The sequence below is a fragment of the Polyergus mexicanus genome, unplaced genomic scaffold, assembly GCF_030449975.1.
Source record: "Polyergus mexicanus isolate NDT 795.1 unplaced genomic scaffold, iyPolMexi1.0 SCAF_4, whole genome shotgun sequence".
Classification (NCBI taxonomy): domain Eukaryota; kingdom Metazoa; phylum Arthropoda; class Insecta; order Hymenoptera; family Formicidae; genus Polyergus; species Polyergus mexicanus.
In genome coordinates, this window is record NW_027223324.1 from 10505730 (window position 1) to 10526920 (window position 21191).

General features: G+C 36.7%; 3 protein-coding genes across 6 annotated transcripts in view; 2 read left to right on the forward strand and 1 right to left on the reverse strand.

The window, feature by feature from the left end:
• LOC138932237 (uncharacterized) overlaps window positions 1-8122 on the forward strand; it is a 30559-nt gene extending 22437 nt beyond the window's left edge. For all 4 annotated transcript variants that reach the window (XM_070293863.1, XM_070293862.1, XM_070293865.1 and 1 more), the window contains 4 exons: window positions 2647-2883; window positions 3161-4038; window positions 4231-4513; window positions 4776-8122. In XM_070293863.1, the coding sequence (XP_070149964.1) occupies window positions 2647-2883; window positions 3161-4038; window positions 4231-4513; window positions 4776-4966 (1589 nt within the window). In that variant the 3' untranslated portion in view covers window positions 4967-8122. The remainder of the gene's footprint in view (window positions 1-2646; window positions 2884-3160; window positions 4039-4230; window positions 4514-4775) is intronic.
• An 898-nt stretch (window positions 8123-9020) lies between these two features.
• On the reverse strand, window positions 9021-11458 carry LOC138932800 (uncharacterized). The gene is made up of 4 exons (XM_070294979.1): window positions 11389-11458; window positions 10136-10363; window positions 9644-9851; window positions 9021-9531 (listed from the first exon to the last, which is right to left on the reverse strand). Exons 1-4 carry the CDS (start codon window positions 11456-11458, stop codon window positions 9021-9023), a joined length of 1017 nt encoding a protein of 338 aa, XP_070151080.1.
• A 5606-nt stretch (window positions 11459-17064) lies between these two features.
• Window positions 17065-20427, forward strand: LOC138932603 (protein starmaker-like). Its single transcript, XM_070294594.1, has 5 exons — window positions 17065-17140; window positions 17403-17588; window positions 17831-17920; window positions 18924-19092; window positions 19274-20427. The coding sequence occupies exons 1-5, from the start codon at window positions 17065-17067 to the stop codon at window positions 20376-20378; spliced, it is 1626 nt and encodes a 541-aa protein (XP_070150695.1). The 3' UTR covers window positions 20379-20427.
• The last annotated feature ends 764 nt before the right edge of the window (window positions 20428-21191 follow it).

A 21191-nucleotide genomic window follows, 5' to 3' on the forward strand; every position in this document is an offset into this window, starting at 1 on the left:
CGACAAAGCTTTTTCCGCACTTTGTACAATCGATACTAATTTGCATGGAACACCGTGACGCCGGTAAATGTTAATGCAACACTCTTTCTAAACCTCTATTAATGGAGTTGACTTGTTCCGGGATTAAATTTTCTTATCGAAATCTCCGATTAAGCTATCTTGAAGACAAAGACGTGATGTCTAATGTGGTGACAGATAATAATGTAAATTAAATAAACGAAAATAATATTCAATGAAGAGTGTTTCTAATCGTTTAATTTATTTACCTTCTTTGAAATTAAATTACAATATAAACTTGTAATTTCAAAACAAATCTTCTTTCATTGTAAAAATGTAAAGTATTTAATATAAAATATATAACGTTAGAAATTTAATTTTGTATAAGAAAAATTACATAATTTTATCTATCAGGTATATTTTGAGCGATGGTGAGATTTTCAGGTACAGAGATGGTGAGATATCGGAAAAAATTTTATGAATACACAAGTCCATTTCCAATCGTATTTATTGCACCGTTTTTTGAGATAAGATTGGAACGCTTCGGGATTGAAAGAGAGATTCTAGGAGTTATGCCTCATTCCAAACTATATATGTCCATTTTGTAAAGTATTCCAGGAATTTACCGAGATATATATATATATACAATATATATGTATACAAATTCCATGAGATGAAGATTCTTCAGAGAAAGATATCCGATAGTAATTTGCCAGAAATTTCTAATAAAGATTCTTCCAATCAATTTGATATCGATCGTTTTTAAAAAATCCTGAAGGTAATTTAAAAGTCACATCGAGAAATATCGATATGTCATAATTCCGCACTGATATGCGAATGAAATCAAAGCCAATTAGACAGATTCACCTGGGTGTGCGCGGTCTTATATATATACAAGGTGGTTTAAAGTGCATCGGTAAGCGCAACGTCCGGTCGGCGCGATTGAAAAAGCCTCGTAAAATCAGACGCATCCGGAGAGAGAGAGAGAGATACGAGAAGTGAAAGTGCGTTTTACACAGAATGACGGAAACTCCGTTGCCGGGATAAGCGGAGCCGGCGTCAGTGCGTCGCAGCGACGAAGGCCGTACGCACCCGGTATCATCGAGCGTCTCGGACGATGATCGAAAATAAATATCAACGTGTGGACTTGATAGCCGCATTAATTCTCTCGCGAACCCGACCCGACCTGACCGCGCGCCGGCCGTAAAATTCGTCATCGGCTTCAATAATTTATGACAACACATGACGGATACGCGATGCGCGAGACGCGTTATGCTCCGGCTTTCTTCAAGGTTGCCGTTCAAGGTGCGCCGAGACGGAAGTGGGAGAGAGAAGTCGAATCCGCGAAATTGACGTCACTTCGCGGCTGATCTCATTGTTTTCCGGTCACGTGGATGCTACGGGGAAGATATGGAGACTATATTGAATTGTAATTACGAATTGTTATGATCGAATCGCGTAATTAAGTGAAATGAGATGCACGACGGAATGAGAAGCTTTTGTAATTTATCTGACAAAAATACACCGCGACATAGATGTTTCTAAATTGCTTTTCTTTTTGATAGTTTTATTTAATAAAACATCGATTTTATGTATTTATCATTTTAGTATTTGATAGAAATTTAAATAAAAAAAAAAAATAAAATAAAATATAGGTTTAAAAAATATTTGACAGTTACACTGCAATGTGACACTTGTATAAAATCATCAATTGATACTATCCATATTTCAGTGAAAAATTTAGAGAAAATTTTTTTATTAGTAACGTGCATACACGCATACACTTTACAAAATATAGGTTTAATTTTATAGTTTAATATGTTAAAATAAATTATAAAATATGTTATTAATATCGATTTTTTAATCGATTATATCTTGATACTCATTTATGTAGAATAATGAGGAGAATCGATTTATGTATAAAAAAAACATGTTTCTATTATAAGAAAAACTCTTGGAGGTGACCTCGAAATCTCGCAAACGCTTGGAACAGAATCTTCCTGACTACGGAAAATGTCTCTCTCAAAAATAATTAGAAAAATAATCTTACAAAAGTTAAAAGTAATTTTATCTCTAAAAAAATATTTATTTTATAAGATATACATTTCAAAATTTATGACGGGTGATAATTTTCAGTGACTCAGCTTATATATATTTTATTTTTATCTTACTTATTTATATTTATCGTGCTTATTTTGTGAGATACATTTTTATAAGAAAATTATTTATATCCGTATACGTTATAAAATATAATAACATATTATCATTCTCTCTGAGTTTTGATTCTTGTGTCGAAATAATATATTCAAGCAAGAGCGGCCACCAGTATGTTTCATATCCGTGCACAAGTCATCGCACGGCGTTGTTTTACTCTCGATAGTGTCCTATCGTTACCGTTACATTCATCCAAGCCGTGACGCGTCTTTTCGTCAGGCCCAACTCGTTATCTGCGTGTAAATAGAAAGATGTCGTGCCACCTCGTGTAGGGAAGAGATAAGTGTTTCCGGTCGTTAAAGCCTGACGACCGGGAAGCGGAACAGTTTTTCCTTTTTTTTTTTTTTTTTTTAAGGAACGATGCTCAAGTGCATTTTCGAGCGAGAGAATTAATGATTCTTATTCTTATCCTGAGGGATTTTATCTTCATTTCAGACTTGAACCTGTGGAACAAGAGCATCAGTCAGCGCTGGCGGAAGCTGCGACGAAGATGCTCCGTGCAGGAGTCATCGGAGCCGCAGGAGGCGCTGATACAGGGTGGCGGGAATCACGGTGTTATACACGCGGTGAGATCGACACCGGCTAGCAGAGAGGCTTCGCCGGCCGCGAAGAGTCTTCATGATGGGAATTCGTCGAAGAAACTGTTACAGACTAGTTCTTTGAGGCTGCCAGGTAAATTTTAATCGACTTGAAGTAAAAATTTAATTATGCTAGTTTAGTGCAATATATTTCTATCTTCATAAAATAAATTATTTATTTAAATATTAAATAATATATTTAATAATATTTAAATATTAAATAAATTATTAAATTATTAAATTATAAAATATTAAAATATTAAAATTATATATTAAAATTAAATAGATAAATGTACATTTTATATTATTTCGGTATGAAGTTTATGTCTTATACTTTGCGCGTATATACTTGATGGTACGAATACTTGTAGGTACGACAAAGGGAATTGCCGATATCCAACACGTGCTCCGCAGCAAGTTCAGCAAGATAAACGCCGGCATCAGGAAGCGGAAGGCTCTCAGCGTGACAGAAGTGTTTCCCCCGCAAAAGGACAACGCCTCGAACTTTTATGTGCCAAGTCCACTCACCTCATCATCGTCCAGTCAGACCTTTGAGGAGAATCATTACGATTCGAGCGAGCCTACGTCCCTTCCGCCCTATCCCTTTCACGATAATTTGGAGACGTTGGCGGAGAGCAGTGTTCCGAACTCACCTCACTGCGCCGGTCCTCTTACTGGCAACGGCAACGCCTTCACTTATTCCCAGGACAGCTACGAGCAGAAGGATCTCTACGAGAACGTGGCGTTCTCGAGATCCTCGCCGTCGTCCTGCTGCCCGAGAACTCGTCCCGTTCTTCAACGAAGTAATTCAGAAAATCGCGATGCCAGCGTACACGATCATTCTTATGAAAACGTACGTTTTCAGCGTCAAAACAGTCACAGGGACGATTTGATCTCGGGCAGTCCTTACGCGGGAAGACATTTGGCCAGAAGCAATTCCGAAACCAGAGAACACTCGTACGAGAACATGCACTTCCAAAAGAGCGCTAAGACTAGGAATCAGTCGGAGTCGTCGTTCGAGGAGATACATATACCCAGAGTAACGCCGAGGAAGAGGTCCACCGACTTCAAAGTTGGTGGACAGGTGAACAGTTACACGGGCGAGGCTGCCGGTAGCGGTAACAAAGACGACGCACCGTGTAGTCTGGGTGCTGACAGGAGTCCTGGTAAGAGGAACCCGAGAAGACTCAACAGTAGAAGCGTCGCGAATATCCCTAGCTCTTCAGGCGCGAACTTGAAGACTTGGCAAGTAAGTGGATCTCGATAAATTTTTTTTTTTTTTTAAGAAACTTGATTTAACATTTTTTAAAGTAGCAAACATAAAGAAAAAGCTAGAAAAATCGATAAATTAAAAGCGCACATCCTTACTACATATATTTATGTAAAATTTTTTTCTAGAATTTTTGCTTTGATTAAAAATGACGTGCCAATTTTTTTGTAGGGTACTCAAGATGCGGATGAAGGTCTGAATACGGACTCGGAACTCGAAGACATCGACGAGGGTGCCGAGGGCGAAGAGTCGCGCTTTTGTACCTTGCCAAGACCTTGTAAGGGCGGTGCGTCCTTTACGATATTGACCGCTAGATTTCTCAAAGGTCCCGGGCATAAGGGACTCGGCTTCAGTATCGTCGGCGGTACCGATAGTCCTCGCGGTAATATGGGGATTTACGTGAAAACCGTTTTTCCCAACGGCCAAGCCGCCGATCTAGGCGCTGTCAAAGAAGGTAAAGTTTATATTAAATAAGTTAAATTTATTTTCAATTTTTTTCTTAATTTTAACAAACCAAAATGAGAATATTTTCATAAAATGATGTTTTACAATAATAATTTTATCTTTTTTCTTCAATTATATATTTGAAATTTAACTTATTCTTTAAATTATAATTCTATTATTTTATAAATTTTTCATATATATATATATATATATTATATCACGTTTTTAAACGTGATACAGAGAATATTTGGCGAAATTTTCTACGTTTGCAGGGGACGAAATTTTATCGATAAATTCGAAACCTCTTCATGGTATGACTCACGCGGAGGCTATCGCTGAATTCAAGTCCGTAAAGGCCGGGGATGTTGTCCTGCACGTAGGACGTCGCGTGAATAAGAAGAAGAGAGAATCCTTGACTCTGGCTCCGATTAATCCTCCCGCTCCGAGACAACCCGTCAAATAAAATCGCGACAACGAACGATTTTCCTATCTACCGTACTTTCGTAAACTTAATCTCTTTCATATCTCACGAATAATCATAATATAGCAATATCGATAATTATTGCTGGCAATAATGCGCGATAAATTGAAGTAGATTGTCATGAGCCACTTTCATTCTCTTGACTCTCGTTTTGTGAGACACAAATTTATATTAAAAATTTCTAGTATATACTTATATTATAATTTTATTTCTCATTTTTTTCCGTACTCGATTAAATTTTTTTTCTTGAAGATGATCTCAAAACTTGAGGCATTAAGAAGAAATGAGCGCAAGGCTTAAAAAAGCGCAGCTGGAAAAAGCGGATCTATATTTGTCTCGCATCTTCGGGATTAAGATTTTGAAGGCGGGATGATAAAATTATCAGATCATTTTTGCGTCTGCGGTAAGTTTCAACGAAATTATTAAAAGATTCTTTGTATATTCGAGACGAGGATGTAGCTTATCAGGACAACGAGAAGCGCTTACGATCACGAATCAAGGAATTTATACATTATCAAGAGATTTACGCTTCATTTCATCGATATAAGAATGATACAAAACCGTCGATGATCGTTCATAAAGCGAACGAGTCGGTAAATAAGCAATGTGTCTGACCTCGCGTAATCAAATGCGGATGCTGCCCAATCAAAAAGCATTTTATCGTACAACGTGGCCGATATCTCTATTCGGTTACCTCATATATATATATCAAACATTAATATTTATCGATAACTCATAATCATCGTCTAATGCTATTTAAAATTACTAGACGTATTTTGATGTAACGAAGAATCGTTCAAGCTTTCGACTCGATCGGGTTTTCTCACGTTTATTCATACAAATATACACGAATAGAAAATAGATGAATCGAACGAATAAATTGAGAGGAATTTTTACGGAATACTAATACTTATCGAATATACTGTGCAACGATGTCCTCCAATTAGTGTGATTAATAGACGATTTATTTTTGTAAAACGAAAAAAATAATCTGCAATTTTCGTATAATTATTAATGACGAGAGAAACATTTATTATTGACGTGTGTGCAAAAATCAACGAAATCAACGGAATTGATCGAGGTTTTGATTGATCAGTTTTACGACGAGGATTATGTCTAATGGCCTGATCGAGAATAATACGTGTATGCCTGAATAGCGAGAATTTAACTTTTTCGTGGGAGAAAAATGCAGGGATGTTCAAAGTGGCGAAAAGGCGATAATCGAATCTTTTATTAAATTCTTCATTAAATTTCTTATCGAATAATTCAAAATAACAATAATGAGAATTGACACTTTTCCGTAATAAAATATTATCATCTACACACATTTTCTTTATACAAGTTCTTGCAATTAGGCATATGATATTCAGGAACGTTATCGCAGAGTTAAGGAACAGAATTAATTTCTAACCGTAGACTAACGAAGACGCCCAAAGATGAAGCCCAAAAAATATTTTTATTACAAAGACGAAAAGCACATATGTAGAGAAAAGCGCGCATATCTATATATTATATATATTATACATATACATATATATTTTCATCGAAACACGCGTTTATTTTAAATGGAAGCAACATTATTAGCATCTAGTCGATCTGTAATATTTTCTTTTGAAGACTTTTTTTTATAATTGCGACGACGAAAGGAAAACGCAAAAAAAAAAAAAATAGTTTTATATATAAATATATACGGTGATACACACATACACAGATATATTTCTTATATCGATTTTCCAAGATGTAACGAATTGTATAATCGATTAATAATAATGATTAGTATTTAGAATTGCCGTTAATTCGACGGTGCTACATTGCGATTGTAATGTATGCTCTACAGAATAAATGAGAACAATTAATTCTGGAAGTATCTCTTCCATTTATTAATAGATGTAAGAATTTTAATGAGAGAGTAAATACTCTTAATATAAAAACAAAAACAAAAAAAAAAGATTTGGTTTAAATTTTTCGAAATAATTGGCGTTTGTCAAAAATCCGACATTCCGCTTAAAATAGTTTGTATACTTATTTTGTTTTAAGGACGCCACATACATACAATAATATCTTATTGTTAGTTTTCGACATCAGTCGAATAAAATGTTTTGTGATCAGTCTACAAAGTCGGAATCAGTATTGGCAGTGTCGACGCTATCATGGATGACAAGTTGATGACAATTTTTATACGAAAAGTCTCGTTTATACATTTATAACCATTTTTATTGTTAAATATAAGGGACGTATAAAACTCGCATACAATTCCGATCGAGACAATACAACGCAGCTATTTTTCGTCTTCCAATCCTCTTAATGTTGTCCATTGCAATTTTTCTTTTCGGACCGTACGATCGTCATATCATACTAATTTAAGTCGCGTTAATGTATTGTACATTTTACAGAGCTGTACAATATGAATATTATTAACAGAGATTTTCGGAAATATAGAATATAGATAAATTTATTTTTTATGATTTAGCTCCTTTGATTTATATTTATGAATATTAATAAAAAATAAATTTTAATTATCTAATAAATTAATTCCCTCGCAAAATTATTTTTTAAAGAATGAATTTTTGGAGAAATATTTTCTCTTTGAAAGATATATATTCCTGTCTTATTTATAAAAATATTTTTTTAGAGAAAAATATTTTCAAACATTTTTTTTATACGCAAATGAAGATAGACACAGGCATACTCGCTTGTCGATAGCGGTAAAAATAATTTTGCAAGGAGAGGATTAAATAAAGAAAGAAATCCCTCGTCAAACAATTTTATTTAACTTTCAAGCTATATAAATAATGTGCAAAAGTATACAATTTACTCTAGCATCGCGTCGAGAAAGAATTTGCGCATAAAAATTACGGTTTCGACCTATAACAGAGGAATCACATTGGCTTCTTATCTCGTTCTGTATATTTTAATTTATAGTATTAATTAGGGAATGCCGCGCGCAAATTAGATTATTCTTTTTTCAGCGAAATCTCTGTATATATCGTTTTTGAATATAAACGACGTGTACGGTCTGCAGCAAATGAATGCGAGTATTGTGTAATTCTAATTTTTGCATGCATATACATACACAGGCGACATAAAACTGTCATTTTCTATACGTACGCGTGAAGAAAAAACGAAGAAATAAATAATATACGCATAATGATAATGTTTATATTTATTGGACGACATTTATATATTTATCGTAATTCCATGTCGTCGTATGATTTTTATTCCGCCTCCCTATTTTTAAGATAAACGGAATCGAGCAAGTTAACGCGATTCCGGTCAGATATCTTTCCCTGAAACCGTAATGGACCGAACATACGTTTAGTCGAGATTTAGTGAGTGATTATCGAAGGTTAGTATCGATCCCGAGAGGCGACGATTTTCAAGTAATATCGAGAGCAAACGTGATCACAAACACGAGAGATCATACTGATGGAGCTGGGCAAGCGTAAGCGCGTTTTTCGCGAAATCAAAACGCACGTGCGATGAATCAAAATAAAGCCCGTCGTAGTTAAATTAATAAATATGAAATTTTATTGTTTCGTATATTATGAAATGGAATAATATAGCGAAAACCGCGCATGAGAATGAAAGAGAATTGCAGAAGAATTACAAAACTTAAAGCTTGTGAATTATTTTATCAGACATTATATACATAAATAATTCGAAATTATCAAAAAACAATCAATAATAATTCTTACGTATAACCTGATAATAATAAAAGGGAATTTTATTTTTTCTTTACTTTTATCAATTAAATAACGTTATTACCAATTTAATTATTTCATATTCACAATTCTCTCTTTGCGCCGGTTGACAGCCTACTGCCGTTATATCAGAGTCTCAAGATATTATCACGATTGTAATTATGAAGATCGAATTATCCGTGGCTAACTCCGATGAGCAACAGCCGAACGAAGCGACGATCTTCTCTCCCCAGCTCTGCGTGCATACATACAAGTATAGTCTATGTGCGGCATCCTAAAGCTCTAAAGAAGGCGTCATCGGCGATCAATTTTCCGCGACGACCGAGTTGAGCGCATCAGATCTCATTGACGTGCTGATGAATGTTGTATGCCCTTCCTCCTCTCCTCGATTCCTTCGGCACCACGACCCGATGCTGCGGCGCGGCGACCTCCGCTTCGAGTTTCCTCTTGGCCTCCTCGGTCGCGTTTCTCTCGGTTATCAGATCGGTCGGCTTGGAGTAGACGAAGGTGGTCTCCATGCCGTTGGATTGCCCGATAGTCGCCGAGCCCTTGAGAACGTTGTCCTGGGCGCTCAACAGCTGCTTGAATCGCTCGTCGCTCCTCTCGCTCTCGTCCGCCATATTACGGGCCGATCTCGAGGAATCAGTTTTCTGTTGATAGTTCTGTTGCGTCGATTCATTCTCCGTCAGATTCAGCTTCGGATTAAGATTGAGACCCAGCCATTGAGTGAACAGCGCGATACCCTGCTCGGCGCTGGCGGACACCGCGGCGATCAGCTCGTCGGCGTTTAAGCTATCGTCCTCGTCGTCCGTAGTGTCGGCGACGGATTCCGTCGTCTCCGTCATGCTGCGTAGGATTTGTTAGGGGAAAAAAAAAAAATTTTTTTTGCCGAGATTAATCGTGCGTTATAGAATATGCGCTTCCGGACGGAGAGTATCGTAGACGTACTGCTACTTACGCGGGCGTTTCTATCTGCCGAACGCCTTGGTGAAAATTGAAGCATCCCGTATGATACGTGGCTAACGCTCTGTCCAACAGAACCGGCTCGATCGCTATGCAACCGTCATAACCACCGATGTCGGCTTGCCTGACCGATGTAAATCTCGCGCAGATTTGCGCCACGTCTAACAAGAGGCTCATGCATGTCGGTTTATTGGCCGCATTCGCTGCAAAAGTGCAAAACATTGAAGATTGAAAATTTAATTATATCGATAGATATATGAAAGTGTAAAATATATATAGGAGGTCGCATGGGGAGAAAAATGTATAATTAATCAATGTAAAATTAATAATTCTTTAATTTTATTTCAAATTAACGAGTATAATTAATGTTGATAACTTAAAATTGCATTAAAAAGAATTTGATTAATCTTGACATTCAATACAAATAGAAGACATTTCATTATATTTTTATCATTATTGTTATTATAATATTTTTGTGACTACTTGCCGATCCTTGTCGTCGCATTATGTACGGGATTATCGCGATAGGTCAGGTTCAGAGTCACATTCTGCTCCTTCTGCCTGAGATTGATGCAAACCGGGCCACCTATATCGATCGCGGCTGTCAAATTCAGATCGACGCAGCAGAGACAACCGGAAGTCTGGCATAAGCACTTGGACTGGGACGTGGTCGATCTCGCCTCGATTTCTGGCAGGTCCCACGAGAGCAGGGTCTCTGTGGGCAGAAGACACGTGGCGATGCATGTGCGGTGCGAGAGATAAGAAACGCCGCGTACAGGCAGAGAAACTCGGCGCAGAGAAATCGGAACGAAACGAAAGTCGCCGTCGATCGAAAGTCAAATGGAAGCCGAATTTCTACGCGCGTTTCACTGCGTCGTAAAAGTTTGCTTTGGAATTTCTCTCTCTCTCTCTCTCTCTTTCTCTTTCTCGGCGATCGGAATGACGAATCAGGCTGCGACAGCATTTATGCCCACAATAAATGTGGGAAACTACATGCTGAGTGTTAAGCGTGTCAATGTGAATTTCTATTGACGGACTTTCTTGTTGAAACGAGGCGTCGAATGACAGTTTTGAAAACAACTCTTGTCACATTTTTGAGGATAAAGATAGGATAATATAAAGACAAAGAAAACTGAAGATCAATGAAAATAAAATTAATGGACTTCTCTCTAATTATCGTATCTTTAAATCGTAAATCTTTAACTCGAACGGATTTATATGAGAGAAAATTTTATATGTGTTTATTCAAAACGGAATATTATTAATTTGAATTTGCACAATATATATTTTAAACAATATTTATGTAATTATAAATAAAGGATCAATATATTTAAGATTATTAAAGAGATTGCAAAAATATTGTTGAAAAATAGATTTCTCTGTAAAACTATGTCAACGAGCTTATTCTCTGACAAAACAGTAAAATATAAAATATAATTATTTATCTTCAATAAAAATCTTCAAATTACGCGATCCACAATGTATATTTATGACAAGCAAGATAAATTTAATTTTCTTTTCCACACGAACGAAAAAAACAATCGCTTTTTCTATTTATCATATGATCGAAAATGATCGCAATCGCGTCGATCGGAAAGCAAAGCAAACACACGTGCACCCGTCTTCCGGACGTTGAAATCTCCCACGCACGTCGACATCATCTGTATCTTTACGCGAGCCTGAATTTTCGCACCAGCGTATTTAATCAAATTTCGTTCACAATGAGTCCCAACAGCTCACCGAGCAATCCAGCGGACGCGACGACCACCAGTGTGATCATCAGCATCAAGATCGTAGCTTTCGTAGCCATGATGATCTTCAAGATGACGTTTGTTCAAATCAAAACAGAGCGCTCGGCGGAGAACGATCCCTCGAGCAGCAAGATTCTCGGCTGATCAAGATCGCGCGGGTACTTTCGCGCGGATTCACTGACGCGCGCAGAACGGATGAGAAGGATCTTCGGAGATCCTGCCCGGCAAAGGAGAAGCTTAAATCTGGATACGGCGCCGGTACCGCGGGTGTAGGATCGCCGACCAGTTTGACGGTCGGCACGAAAACAGGGGACAGGATTGGTCGGGTACGTCGAGACGGTGGGGCACCCTGGGGATTGAGCATCGTCGACGCGACGCGACGCGACGAGGGGGCAAGGAACTTCATCTGGGTGACCGGGTGACCTCCTTCCTCTCCATCAGCTTGGTACCAGCACAGATGGGGACTCGGCCAATGGCGCCGCGCCCCTCCGCGACGCTCGTGGGGCTAAAAACGAGGGGACAAAAGAGACTGGGTTATTCTTTGAGGATTATTATCTGTAGTTCCTTTCTGGAGGAAGGTCATCTTAATAATGATTTTTCTACAAGATTGCCGGAAAGTTTTGACGATTTTAGATTTAAATCTGTAATTTTTTTGAGATTTTGTCGAAAGCGGGAAGAAATAGAGAAATGTAAAGCTTCTCTCTCTGAAAATTTCTTTCATGCATTGTCATCTTGGGGGGCATCTTCACGCTCTCGCGCATGATTCTTCACCGTGAAGGCAAACATTCATTAAAATATCGTTGTCATAAATTTTCTGCGACAAGATCGGAATAAGATGGTGAAGAATATTTTCAGTTCTTGAATAACCGTGTCAAGTTCGGCGAGGAACCTTTGTAAGATTGCTAAATGTTCTACTTTCGAGTTTAATTATCGACATTACCGACTTCCACTTTCCAACAGGCTCAAAAAAGCTCTTTATGCGCGAACGTTTTCTAATTTAATAACACGCCGCCGAGGATTTTTCTTTTTTTTTTTCCCGCACGAGCACTGTCTCTCCTCTCGGTTTTCACCGTTTGAAAAAAATCACGGTCGGCCGTTTATTGATTTGTTGCAAAATCATTTATGATTCCAACAAATTGACGGCACGGTTCGCGCGTGATTCCGAGATAGAAAACTGAGCAAAGCATGAGCTGACGTGACTATCAAAATGGACCGAATAAAAAATTATTTTTCTTAAAAGAATGAACATCGCTAATAAATTCAATTCGTTACAATAATGCGGAAACATATCTTATCCATTTACTATTGAAGACTTTTTTTCCATTAGGGATTATCAAAGATATGCGTGCTGAAGAGACAAAAATAGATGCTTGCTGTCTAGCTTGATAAAATCACGCGACAAAATTAAAAATTAAAATTTCTTGCAATCTCAAAGGATACTGCGGAAAAAGATCGTGATTTCTCCAAAGTTATATAATTATATCGAAAGAAGCGATCTCCCCAAAGCGACCGGGTATTTACTCTGTCGTCAATCATCACCAGGAAACGATTATTAGATATTATAATTGTACAAATAGTCTCTTCGCATCACGAGACGTCAATGTCAGGAACATGCGATCACCCCGCCTTAATCGACATGTAAGTCTAATCGCGTCGGCAAGCGCGACTGCACGTCGGAATCGTCGTTTAATATTTTTTCTTCGCCGATGCAATCGCGGGATCGCAAATTGGAGGCACGCAGCATCCGATCGACGATTATTCCACGAGATTACGTAAAAACTCGTTCGTCCTCCGCACGCGATCGGGGATGACCCATATGTTTGTGGATCGTTTGTGGTATTCGATACTTTAGGAAATTGCGAAGATCGAATCGTTATTCAAAATAGTACTGCGGAAAATAATAGAATCTATTCTGTTGATTCAATTCAACCGGAAAAAAAAAAAAAAATAAAACTATTCGAATCATTTTTGAAATTATATCAAAATTTACTTGACGTTTGAAATGTTTAAAAATTAGCAAAAATTTTTTTGAAATAATGATTTAATTTTTATTATAAGAAACGCTATTATTTTTAATCATGTCAATTAGACATCCAATTAAAAATTCTAATACTAATAATAGTGATATCGCTCTATCGATGACCTAGGCCGGGCGTCAAGCAAACAGATATTAACCAAGATGAACCATTATTCTGGCCAGTACTTTCTTCGACCCACTAACCGGAGAAAGGCCCCTCCTTAACCGCCAAAACACGATTCACGTGAATCGCTTCGAGAATTCCACGAGGGGCAAACGAATGAGCAAGAGCCAGCATTAATTTCGCGCTGCACTCGTATCGTTTCTTTGCGCGTGTTCTGGATATTTTTCCTCTTTCTCTTTCTTCTCTTGGACGAGACGATATACTCCCGCGGAGAAGACTGAACGTGCACGAAAGTGGGTCTTCGGTTAGAATTTGTGTCGTGAGCTCGTCGCGTCTCGCATGAGTTTATGGCTGCGTCGCCATCTGTTTGCACCATTGTGTAAAAATTGGAAAATACTTTGGAGAGGTGAGTCATAAATTTGATTAATCATAATACTTGTTACATTTAATTACAATTTTCTTTTTACAATAAGCGACTATATCAATTTTTTTTTCACATTTTATAATACATATTTTGTTTTATATTTCATTATCTTCAATTTTATTTTATTCTGCTATTTATTCTACTACAGTCATAGCAAAAAGAATTTAGTGTGTCCGTTAAAGATAATAGTTAGTAGCAGCTCCACGAAATCTGCCTGTATGATAATATAGATGTCAAAGCCATCGGCACGTACGAAGCGAATAAAGAACGAATGTCACTTACGCTGATTGTCGATGCATCGCAAGTTATCGGGGCGATGTAGAAAAATTAGGTCTCATTATACGTAACAACGTGCACAAATGATAAAATAGAAGATTATAATATACACGATAACGTTCAATTGAGAATTGTGGCATATGCAAGAGAATAAAACTTTATAATTAATATTTGGAATAGTAACATTTTAAAGAATTTGCCGTGAAAGATCTGATCTAAAAATAGAAAAAATAGAAAAATATAATTAATAATATTTTCTTCTTGAACTTTCGCCATGTAGAACTGTATCATTAAAAAATACATAAATATTTCTTTTTTGCATTTATCTTGCCGGAACATTCGTCGATCGAGGGATATTCTAGGTATTATCTATTTCTTCTTATCACAATGATCAATACAAACGACTTTATGTAAATAAATGTATCGCGAAGATCGTCGCGAAGGCTGTCGCTTTTTCTGCCGGAATCCGGATGACGGAAGTTACCGGCACGACTTACCCTTCTCCCCTTCCCCCCGCCCCTCCCCGATATTCACGGATATTTTCGTACGTGTTGAATCATTCGGGAACATCTCCATTCATCTGTACGCGCCATGAGTCTCCGGTACCGGTTTGTAGAGAGATGGAAAGGCGCTTTCATCGTTGGAACGACGACGATGACACCGCCGCTGTCGTCGTTCGACGAGGTGCGACGAAAAATCGGAAGCGAACGATTGGTGCGAGAGCCGTCCTCTGATTTACCTAGAGCGCATTAGAATGTTTAATAATCCTAGCAGCGGCTTGCGAGACGGCAGGTGGTGGTCGGCCTGACCGACTTTTAAAGAGACCTTGGGGGGAGTTGGGCGGCATCTTCAGTTGGACATTGGCCTCCGTAAGACGAAGAGTCAGGGAAAAAAGAGCCGCAGGGTGCACGAGAGCACGAGCACGGCCGCCTCCTTGGATTTCTTCTCAACGATACCTACAGGTGGGTAGAGTATCACGTATATACAATCTGTCCGTTCGAGGGTTGGAAAACAAACGTATCGTGATAAAAAATTTATTTAGCCGCGATTACTGAGCATCCTTTACTACAAATACGGTACTCTTGATCTCTTGAAATATAATCTCATAACGTATGATCTTTACTTCTACTTACAATTTAATAGAATTAAGTTGTTATATCTCTATCCTAGTGAGTTAAGGATAGAGTTGATATACGTCGATACAGCGTCAAACAAAATCGATGCTTATATTTTTGAGAAGGACTCTCCTTTCCATTTATTATACAAAATTTACAAAAATTTTGCCTCATATTTCAAACATTATCAAGCAAATAAATATAAGAAAATAATATATAAAAGAGAAAGAGAGAGAGAGAGAGAGAAATGTTAAACATTTAAATAATATAAAATAAATATTAAATATTTAAATAAGTATTAAATATAGAATAAATATTAAACATTTAAATAATATAAAATCTGAATCTTTGCAAACACGCAATTATATTACGCCTATATTATATACATTTACGCATCTATTAATAATCTATTACAGTTGCACTAATTAAATCTTCCAAATCTAGATATTGATACGCAAAGTTTGAAAAGTCATTTTATAGATCGCACTAGCACTTTTGTCCGTGATTCGTTTTTTTGGACGAGATGCGAAGAGAATTGATCGATCGATTTTACGAGAGTGACATAGCGAGATGTAGCTCGAATCGCGTATCCAGCTCCTTGACCATATAACGCGTTCTATAACGGTGACACGAATGTGTCCTCTCTGCGCGTGTAAAGACACGCGTTTCTTCGGTAGTATCACTAAAGTCCGCCATCGTGTTTCGAGTAGCGCCTCTCTGACGCATGCCTTCGACCGTGACCAGGATTTAGGTCAACCGGTCGCGGACATACGAAAGGAACTTGCGTACAAAACCGGAAATAAAATTTGTTTCTCCGTCTCAAAATGATTTATCTAATTATTATTTAAAAAAAATGAAAATTTTAACGTCGAAAGATAGAAAGATGCGAAATTACTGGTCTATCTCGACGATTGACGAGCGGAACGAGTGTCTCTATTGTTCGCCGACAATAATTATGGGATAATTATTGGAAGATGAGAGGAAAGAGAGAGAGAGAGAGAGAGAGAGAGAGAGAGAGAGAGAAAGGGGGAAAGAAACATGCGTTCAATGAACTTTTTTAATGCGTGCTTTGCGTGACAAGTTAAACGCGTGCTGCATGAAATTGAAATGTGATGATCTCAAAAGTCGCTCAATCGATGAAACGAGTTTTCACGAATATTCCTTAGAATTTGTAAAACTTGTATTCAAATTAGATTTCACTAACATTATATTTCAAAAAAATAAATTTCAGAAATTTCTGTTAATCGATTTTAGCGGCTTTTAAGAGAAATCTTATTTCCCAGATATATCATGTCCAAGTACATTTCATTTTTTTTCGATAATTAATTGTAATAAAATTGACAAGATTTATTAAGATATTAATTAAATTGTTACTGCAGTTGTATTAAAAAAAAAAAAAATGTTGATCCCTAAAAATTACGTTAAAATTGTTCAATGTGGTGTCACGTGTGATGATCAATTAATGTCGCGAAACAATAAAATGACATTTATGGCGATGATTCGGAACGACTTGTATGATTTTTTTGATGTTTGCACTGACACGCGCGCGTGAAATATTCTTATATCTTCACGATTTCTATTATTACGTTTTTTATCGGAATCAACCGAAAGATTGGAACGTGCCGTCACATACAAGACGGATCTTTTCACAGCGTGATATGGCAATCACATTACATGTTTTTGCCATTGTTTCTAGAACGGGCGACAGGATGCGACTGTCGACGATTTTCGAGCTATTGCTGATCCTCTTGCTGGTGGCATTTGCAGCTTATGGTCGAGTAATCGGTAAGAAGAATAAATTTAAGAAGAAAATAAGTGATGAGAAGAAGAAGAGTAAAAAAATAAACTTATCGAAAATTTGAGAAAGGGATAGATATAAATATTAGATTGCACTAAAAAAATACAGGCAAAATGCAATGATTACATTTGGTTTTTAAAAAAATTTTAATTATTTGAATTAAAAAATTGAATTTTCTAATGCCAATCGAATATTGTGAAGAAAGAAATTATAAAGCATCTTCTTATAAAATTATAAAAATATTCCCAGATCGCGATGATATGACACATCGGGTGGCTCGCGTCGCGGATAACACGAAGCAGAATGACATGGGCCTGTCGACGATGTCGTTGAAACAGGCGACCGATAGTATGAACCGATACTGCACCTGTAACGAGAATATCTGCAATTGCTGTCGGGACTTTCACATACCGGTTGTGCAGCTGAAAGGACCAGGTAATTATCGTGCAACGCAATTTTGTCGCGCGAAAAATGAGAGTGTAGCGGAAACGTGAACGTGAATGCTTATATTATCTATATCATATTATGTTATCGTTCGATTAATTGTTACATATCGTATCGCATTATATGTATTAATATCTTAAATAAGTCTTTCTAGATTCTTTTTTTATAATAAAATAAATATTATGTTATTCTTTCTCACGATAAGAGAATTTCTCTGTATTTGAAATTCGCAGGATGTGCCTCGCTGCAATATCTACAAAGTGACAATTTGGCAGTCCAACTGAGCTTTGGTGACAACATATTAACCAGCACGATCGTTAACGGTAAATACGTTCAGTAACGGTAACGATTAACAGTTGTCGTCCCGCTATTTTCTCTTATTATTTCGATAAAACCAATATTTTGCCAGGGATTACTTATTACAGATTATAGATTTCAATAAATGTTAGTCTGGAAAACATTTTACGTAATATTATTAATATAAAAAAATAATTATACAGAGCGTTATAAATAATTGTAGCAAACTTTCTAATAGAAAAATACAACAAAATCTTTTAAATAATTTTATTCTGATTGTCTAAAAATTTAATATAGCGTGTATCATAAAAAAAAAAAAAAAAAATTACGCACATGTACCGCGCGTCCAACAGCGCTAGCGGAAAAGATATGTTAATTGTGTATTCAAATTAGCATAATGTCCAGGAAATATAATTCGACTTTCATTTAATGTATGTATGCCATTGTCGATACAAGATAATAAGATAATGATAAATAAAATATGTACACGTTGCGTGTTCAGCTCTTCTCTTCAACTTCTTTTTAAAGAACAAACTAAAAAATATAATTGTATAAAATCTTTGTCTCGTTATATCGGACAAAATTTCATACTCTGGCGTCAGCTTCGAATATGCGAGATCGCACATTCATGTTTCTCCGGTACGAGTTTATAAAAAATAGATTATAGAGTCCCTCGAATGTATGTAAAGCATAGACGTTATTCGACGAATTTGTGTCAGTCTGGAGTGAAAGTATTTGTATAGATGATTTCGAAAATGTCGAGTATGTTGTTTTTCTATTTTGGTCAACGACCTCAATTTACTTAAACTCTCTCTAAACAAATTATTTTAAATATTTTTAACATATAGTATATATTAAAGATACTTTTAATAGTGCATTTTTAAATTAGATATATTTTACTTTATTTTTTATTTATTATAGAGACATTACATTTATTATACTGACGCGTATCACTCTCAATAATTTTTTTAAATAATTAGAGAGAGAGAGAGTTTGATATATGTATCGAGAAAATACTATAAATTCCAGGAAAAAATCCGAAGCCTGTATGTGTTCCTCTACCGGGTGGGTTTAGCAAATTCTGCGGCAGGATTTATTCCATCCAACGTGACGCGAAGAATCACTTCAAAGCTTGTCTCGGTCTGGAACTGCAGTCATCTACCGAACTGGAAGCTAGTCTTCGCGTCAGTTGCTTCAGGTACTTAATGATTAAAGTGTCATTTGGATTATTGATTTATCTTAATTTACAAAATATATGATACAAGCGAAAAAGAAAGAGAGAGAGTTTACAGTAAAAAAAAAAAAAAATATATATATATATAAACTATATTTATTAAAAAACATTATTAAAAGTATTATAATTTTATCTTAAATTTCAGGTTTGGCCCGGAAGGTTTGAAGCTTCGACCAGCTGAGCCACTTCCGGTTATCGAGACGGAATCCGTCGAGGAAGACGATGATGATGATGATTTCTTTGGATTTGGCTCCGACGATGATGACGATGATGACGATGACGAAGATGACGAAAGACCTTCTCTCAATTCCGTCCCGGATGCTTCGGGAGTCAATGACGCGCAAGAGTCGGATGACGATGACGACGACGACGACGATCTTTTAGGTTTTAGCGCTCTGATAGACATCTTTACCGGTGACGACGACACCGCCACAAAGAGACCCAAAGTTACCACTGCGGCGCCATTGTTGGAATTCACTATACCGATTTTATCAAAGCCAACGACGCTGGCATCATTGGACGATCATGAACTGCCCACTTTCCCCAACGAGTCGGAAAATGATGACGAGGAACATGAAGGCACTCAGGAACCCGGTAAAGTGGTAGACGAGGAAAGTACGGGATCGACTGAGAGCAACATGGAAAATAACACTGATGAGAATCAGGATCAAGTCACGGAGGCCTCTAATAAAGTCACGTACCTTGCGAAGCCTAACAAGGCGACCACCAACAAAGTAAAGAAGGGAGTTATTGGACAAAAGAAACCCAGCGTGACGTCGACTAGCGTCAATGCCATCCATGATCCCGAGAAACCAGCAAAGAGACCCATCAAGGACGAGTATGATGAAGACGTTGATGACGATGATATTTTGGGCGATGACGACGATGAGGATGACGACGATGACGATGATGAAGTACTTGACGACGACGACGAAGACAAGAATGATGTATACGAAGACAATGAAGATAAACCAGACGATGAAAAGCACACAGAGCATTATGATGATGATGATGACGATGATGAGAAGGCTGAGGAACTTGCTGAATTGGACGATGATGATGACGATGACGAGGAAGAAGATGCCATGTTGAGTGCTCTTATGGATACAGGGAAAAAGAAGAAAAATAAAGGAAACACGACGAGTCAGACAAACGCCGATAAACAGAACGAGGATTACAGCAGTGAATTGGACTTTCTGGCTAGAAAGCATCCCGATGGGAATCGTCAAAGCAAACTCACAAGGTTTTAAAATGTGCAGAACTCCAGTCAATAGGATAATTAAAAGAGAATCGGATGAAACTGTTTTTTTTTATCTGACCGTAAATTCGTTGTTTCGATAAAACGTTCAAGACGTTTTGTCGAATCAACGGAGTATTCGTCAAAAATTCGGTAGATTAATACAATTGTGATAGTGTCCCAGACCCATTTTTAACGATAAAATTATAAAAGTCTCTGTGTGTTTCTCCAAGTTTTGTAACAAAATATAAAAATAGAATTACAATAATATTCCAATTATTATTTTATAATATTATATAAAGGAGATAATTTTGTAATATATTGTAAATTAATTTTATTGTTGAAAAATAACGATTTGCTTCGCTATCACAATTATCTTTGCGTAGTTAATTGTAATTTGTATTTATTAAATTATATGGAGACTGATGCAAGATTCATCAGAGCGAAGATGAGAGAGCTTTCTTGAAAGAAAACTCAAATAGAATTGTATGAGATTCTTTCGAATACTAACTGTCAAAAAGATTTTAATACGAGAATCTGAAAAAGTTTATACGTAAGGAAGACTTATACATGATTGTTTGTGACCTCAGCCATAATAATTTGCTCGATTAGCTTAATGTTATTTATTAAGAGCATATAAATATTCATGATTTATGTATTTATTTAAGTTATTTATTGATACTGTAATTAAACAAATTAAATAAAAATATAATTTGCGCTATATTATGCATCTCTTATCCAGTTTTATTTTTCTATCTGTGACGTTTGATTTAATTCTTCTATAATTAATTCTCTTTATGAAAGAAAAGTTTTTGTTGGAAACATC

Excerpts from the sequence above, each read along its gene's own strand:
- LOC138932800 (XM_070294979.1), bottom strand. The coding sequence starts at position 11,458 with ATGGCTACGAAAGCTACGATCTTGATGCTGATGATCACACTGGTGGTC. Across the intron at positions 9,852-10,135 it reads TAATGCGACGACAAGGATCG|CGAATGCGGCCAATAAACCG; the intron begins GCAAGTAGTCAC and ends GCACTTTTGCAG. Across the intron at positions 9,532-9,643 it reads CGGCAGATAGAAACGCCCGC|CATGACGGAGACGACGGAAT; the intron begins GTAAGTAGCAGT and ends AATCCTACGCAG.
- LOC138932603 (XM_070294594.1), top strand. The coding sequence starts at position 17,065 with ATGCGACTGTCGACGATTTTCGAGCTATTGCTGATCCTCTTGCTGGTG. Across the intron at positions 17,141-17,402 it reads AGCTTATGGTCGAGTAATCG|ATCGCGATGATATGACACAT; the intron begins GTAAGAAGAATA and ends AAATATTCCCAG. Across the intron at positions 19,093-19,273 it reads CTTCGCGTCAGTTGCTTCAG|GTTTGGCCCGGAAGGTTTGA; the intron begins GTACTTAATGAT and ends CTTAAATTTCAG.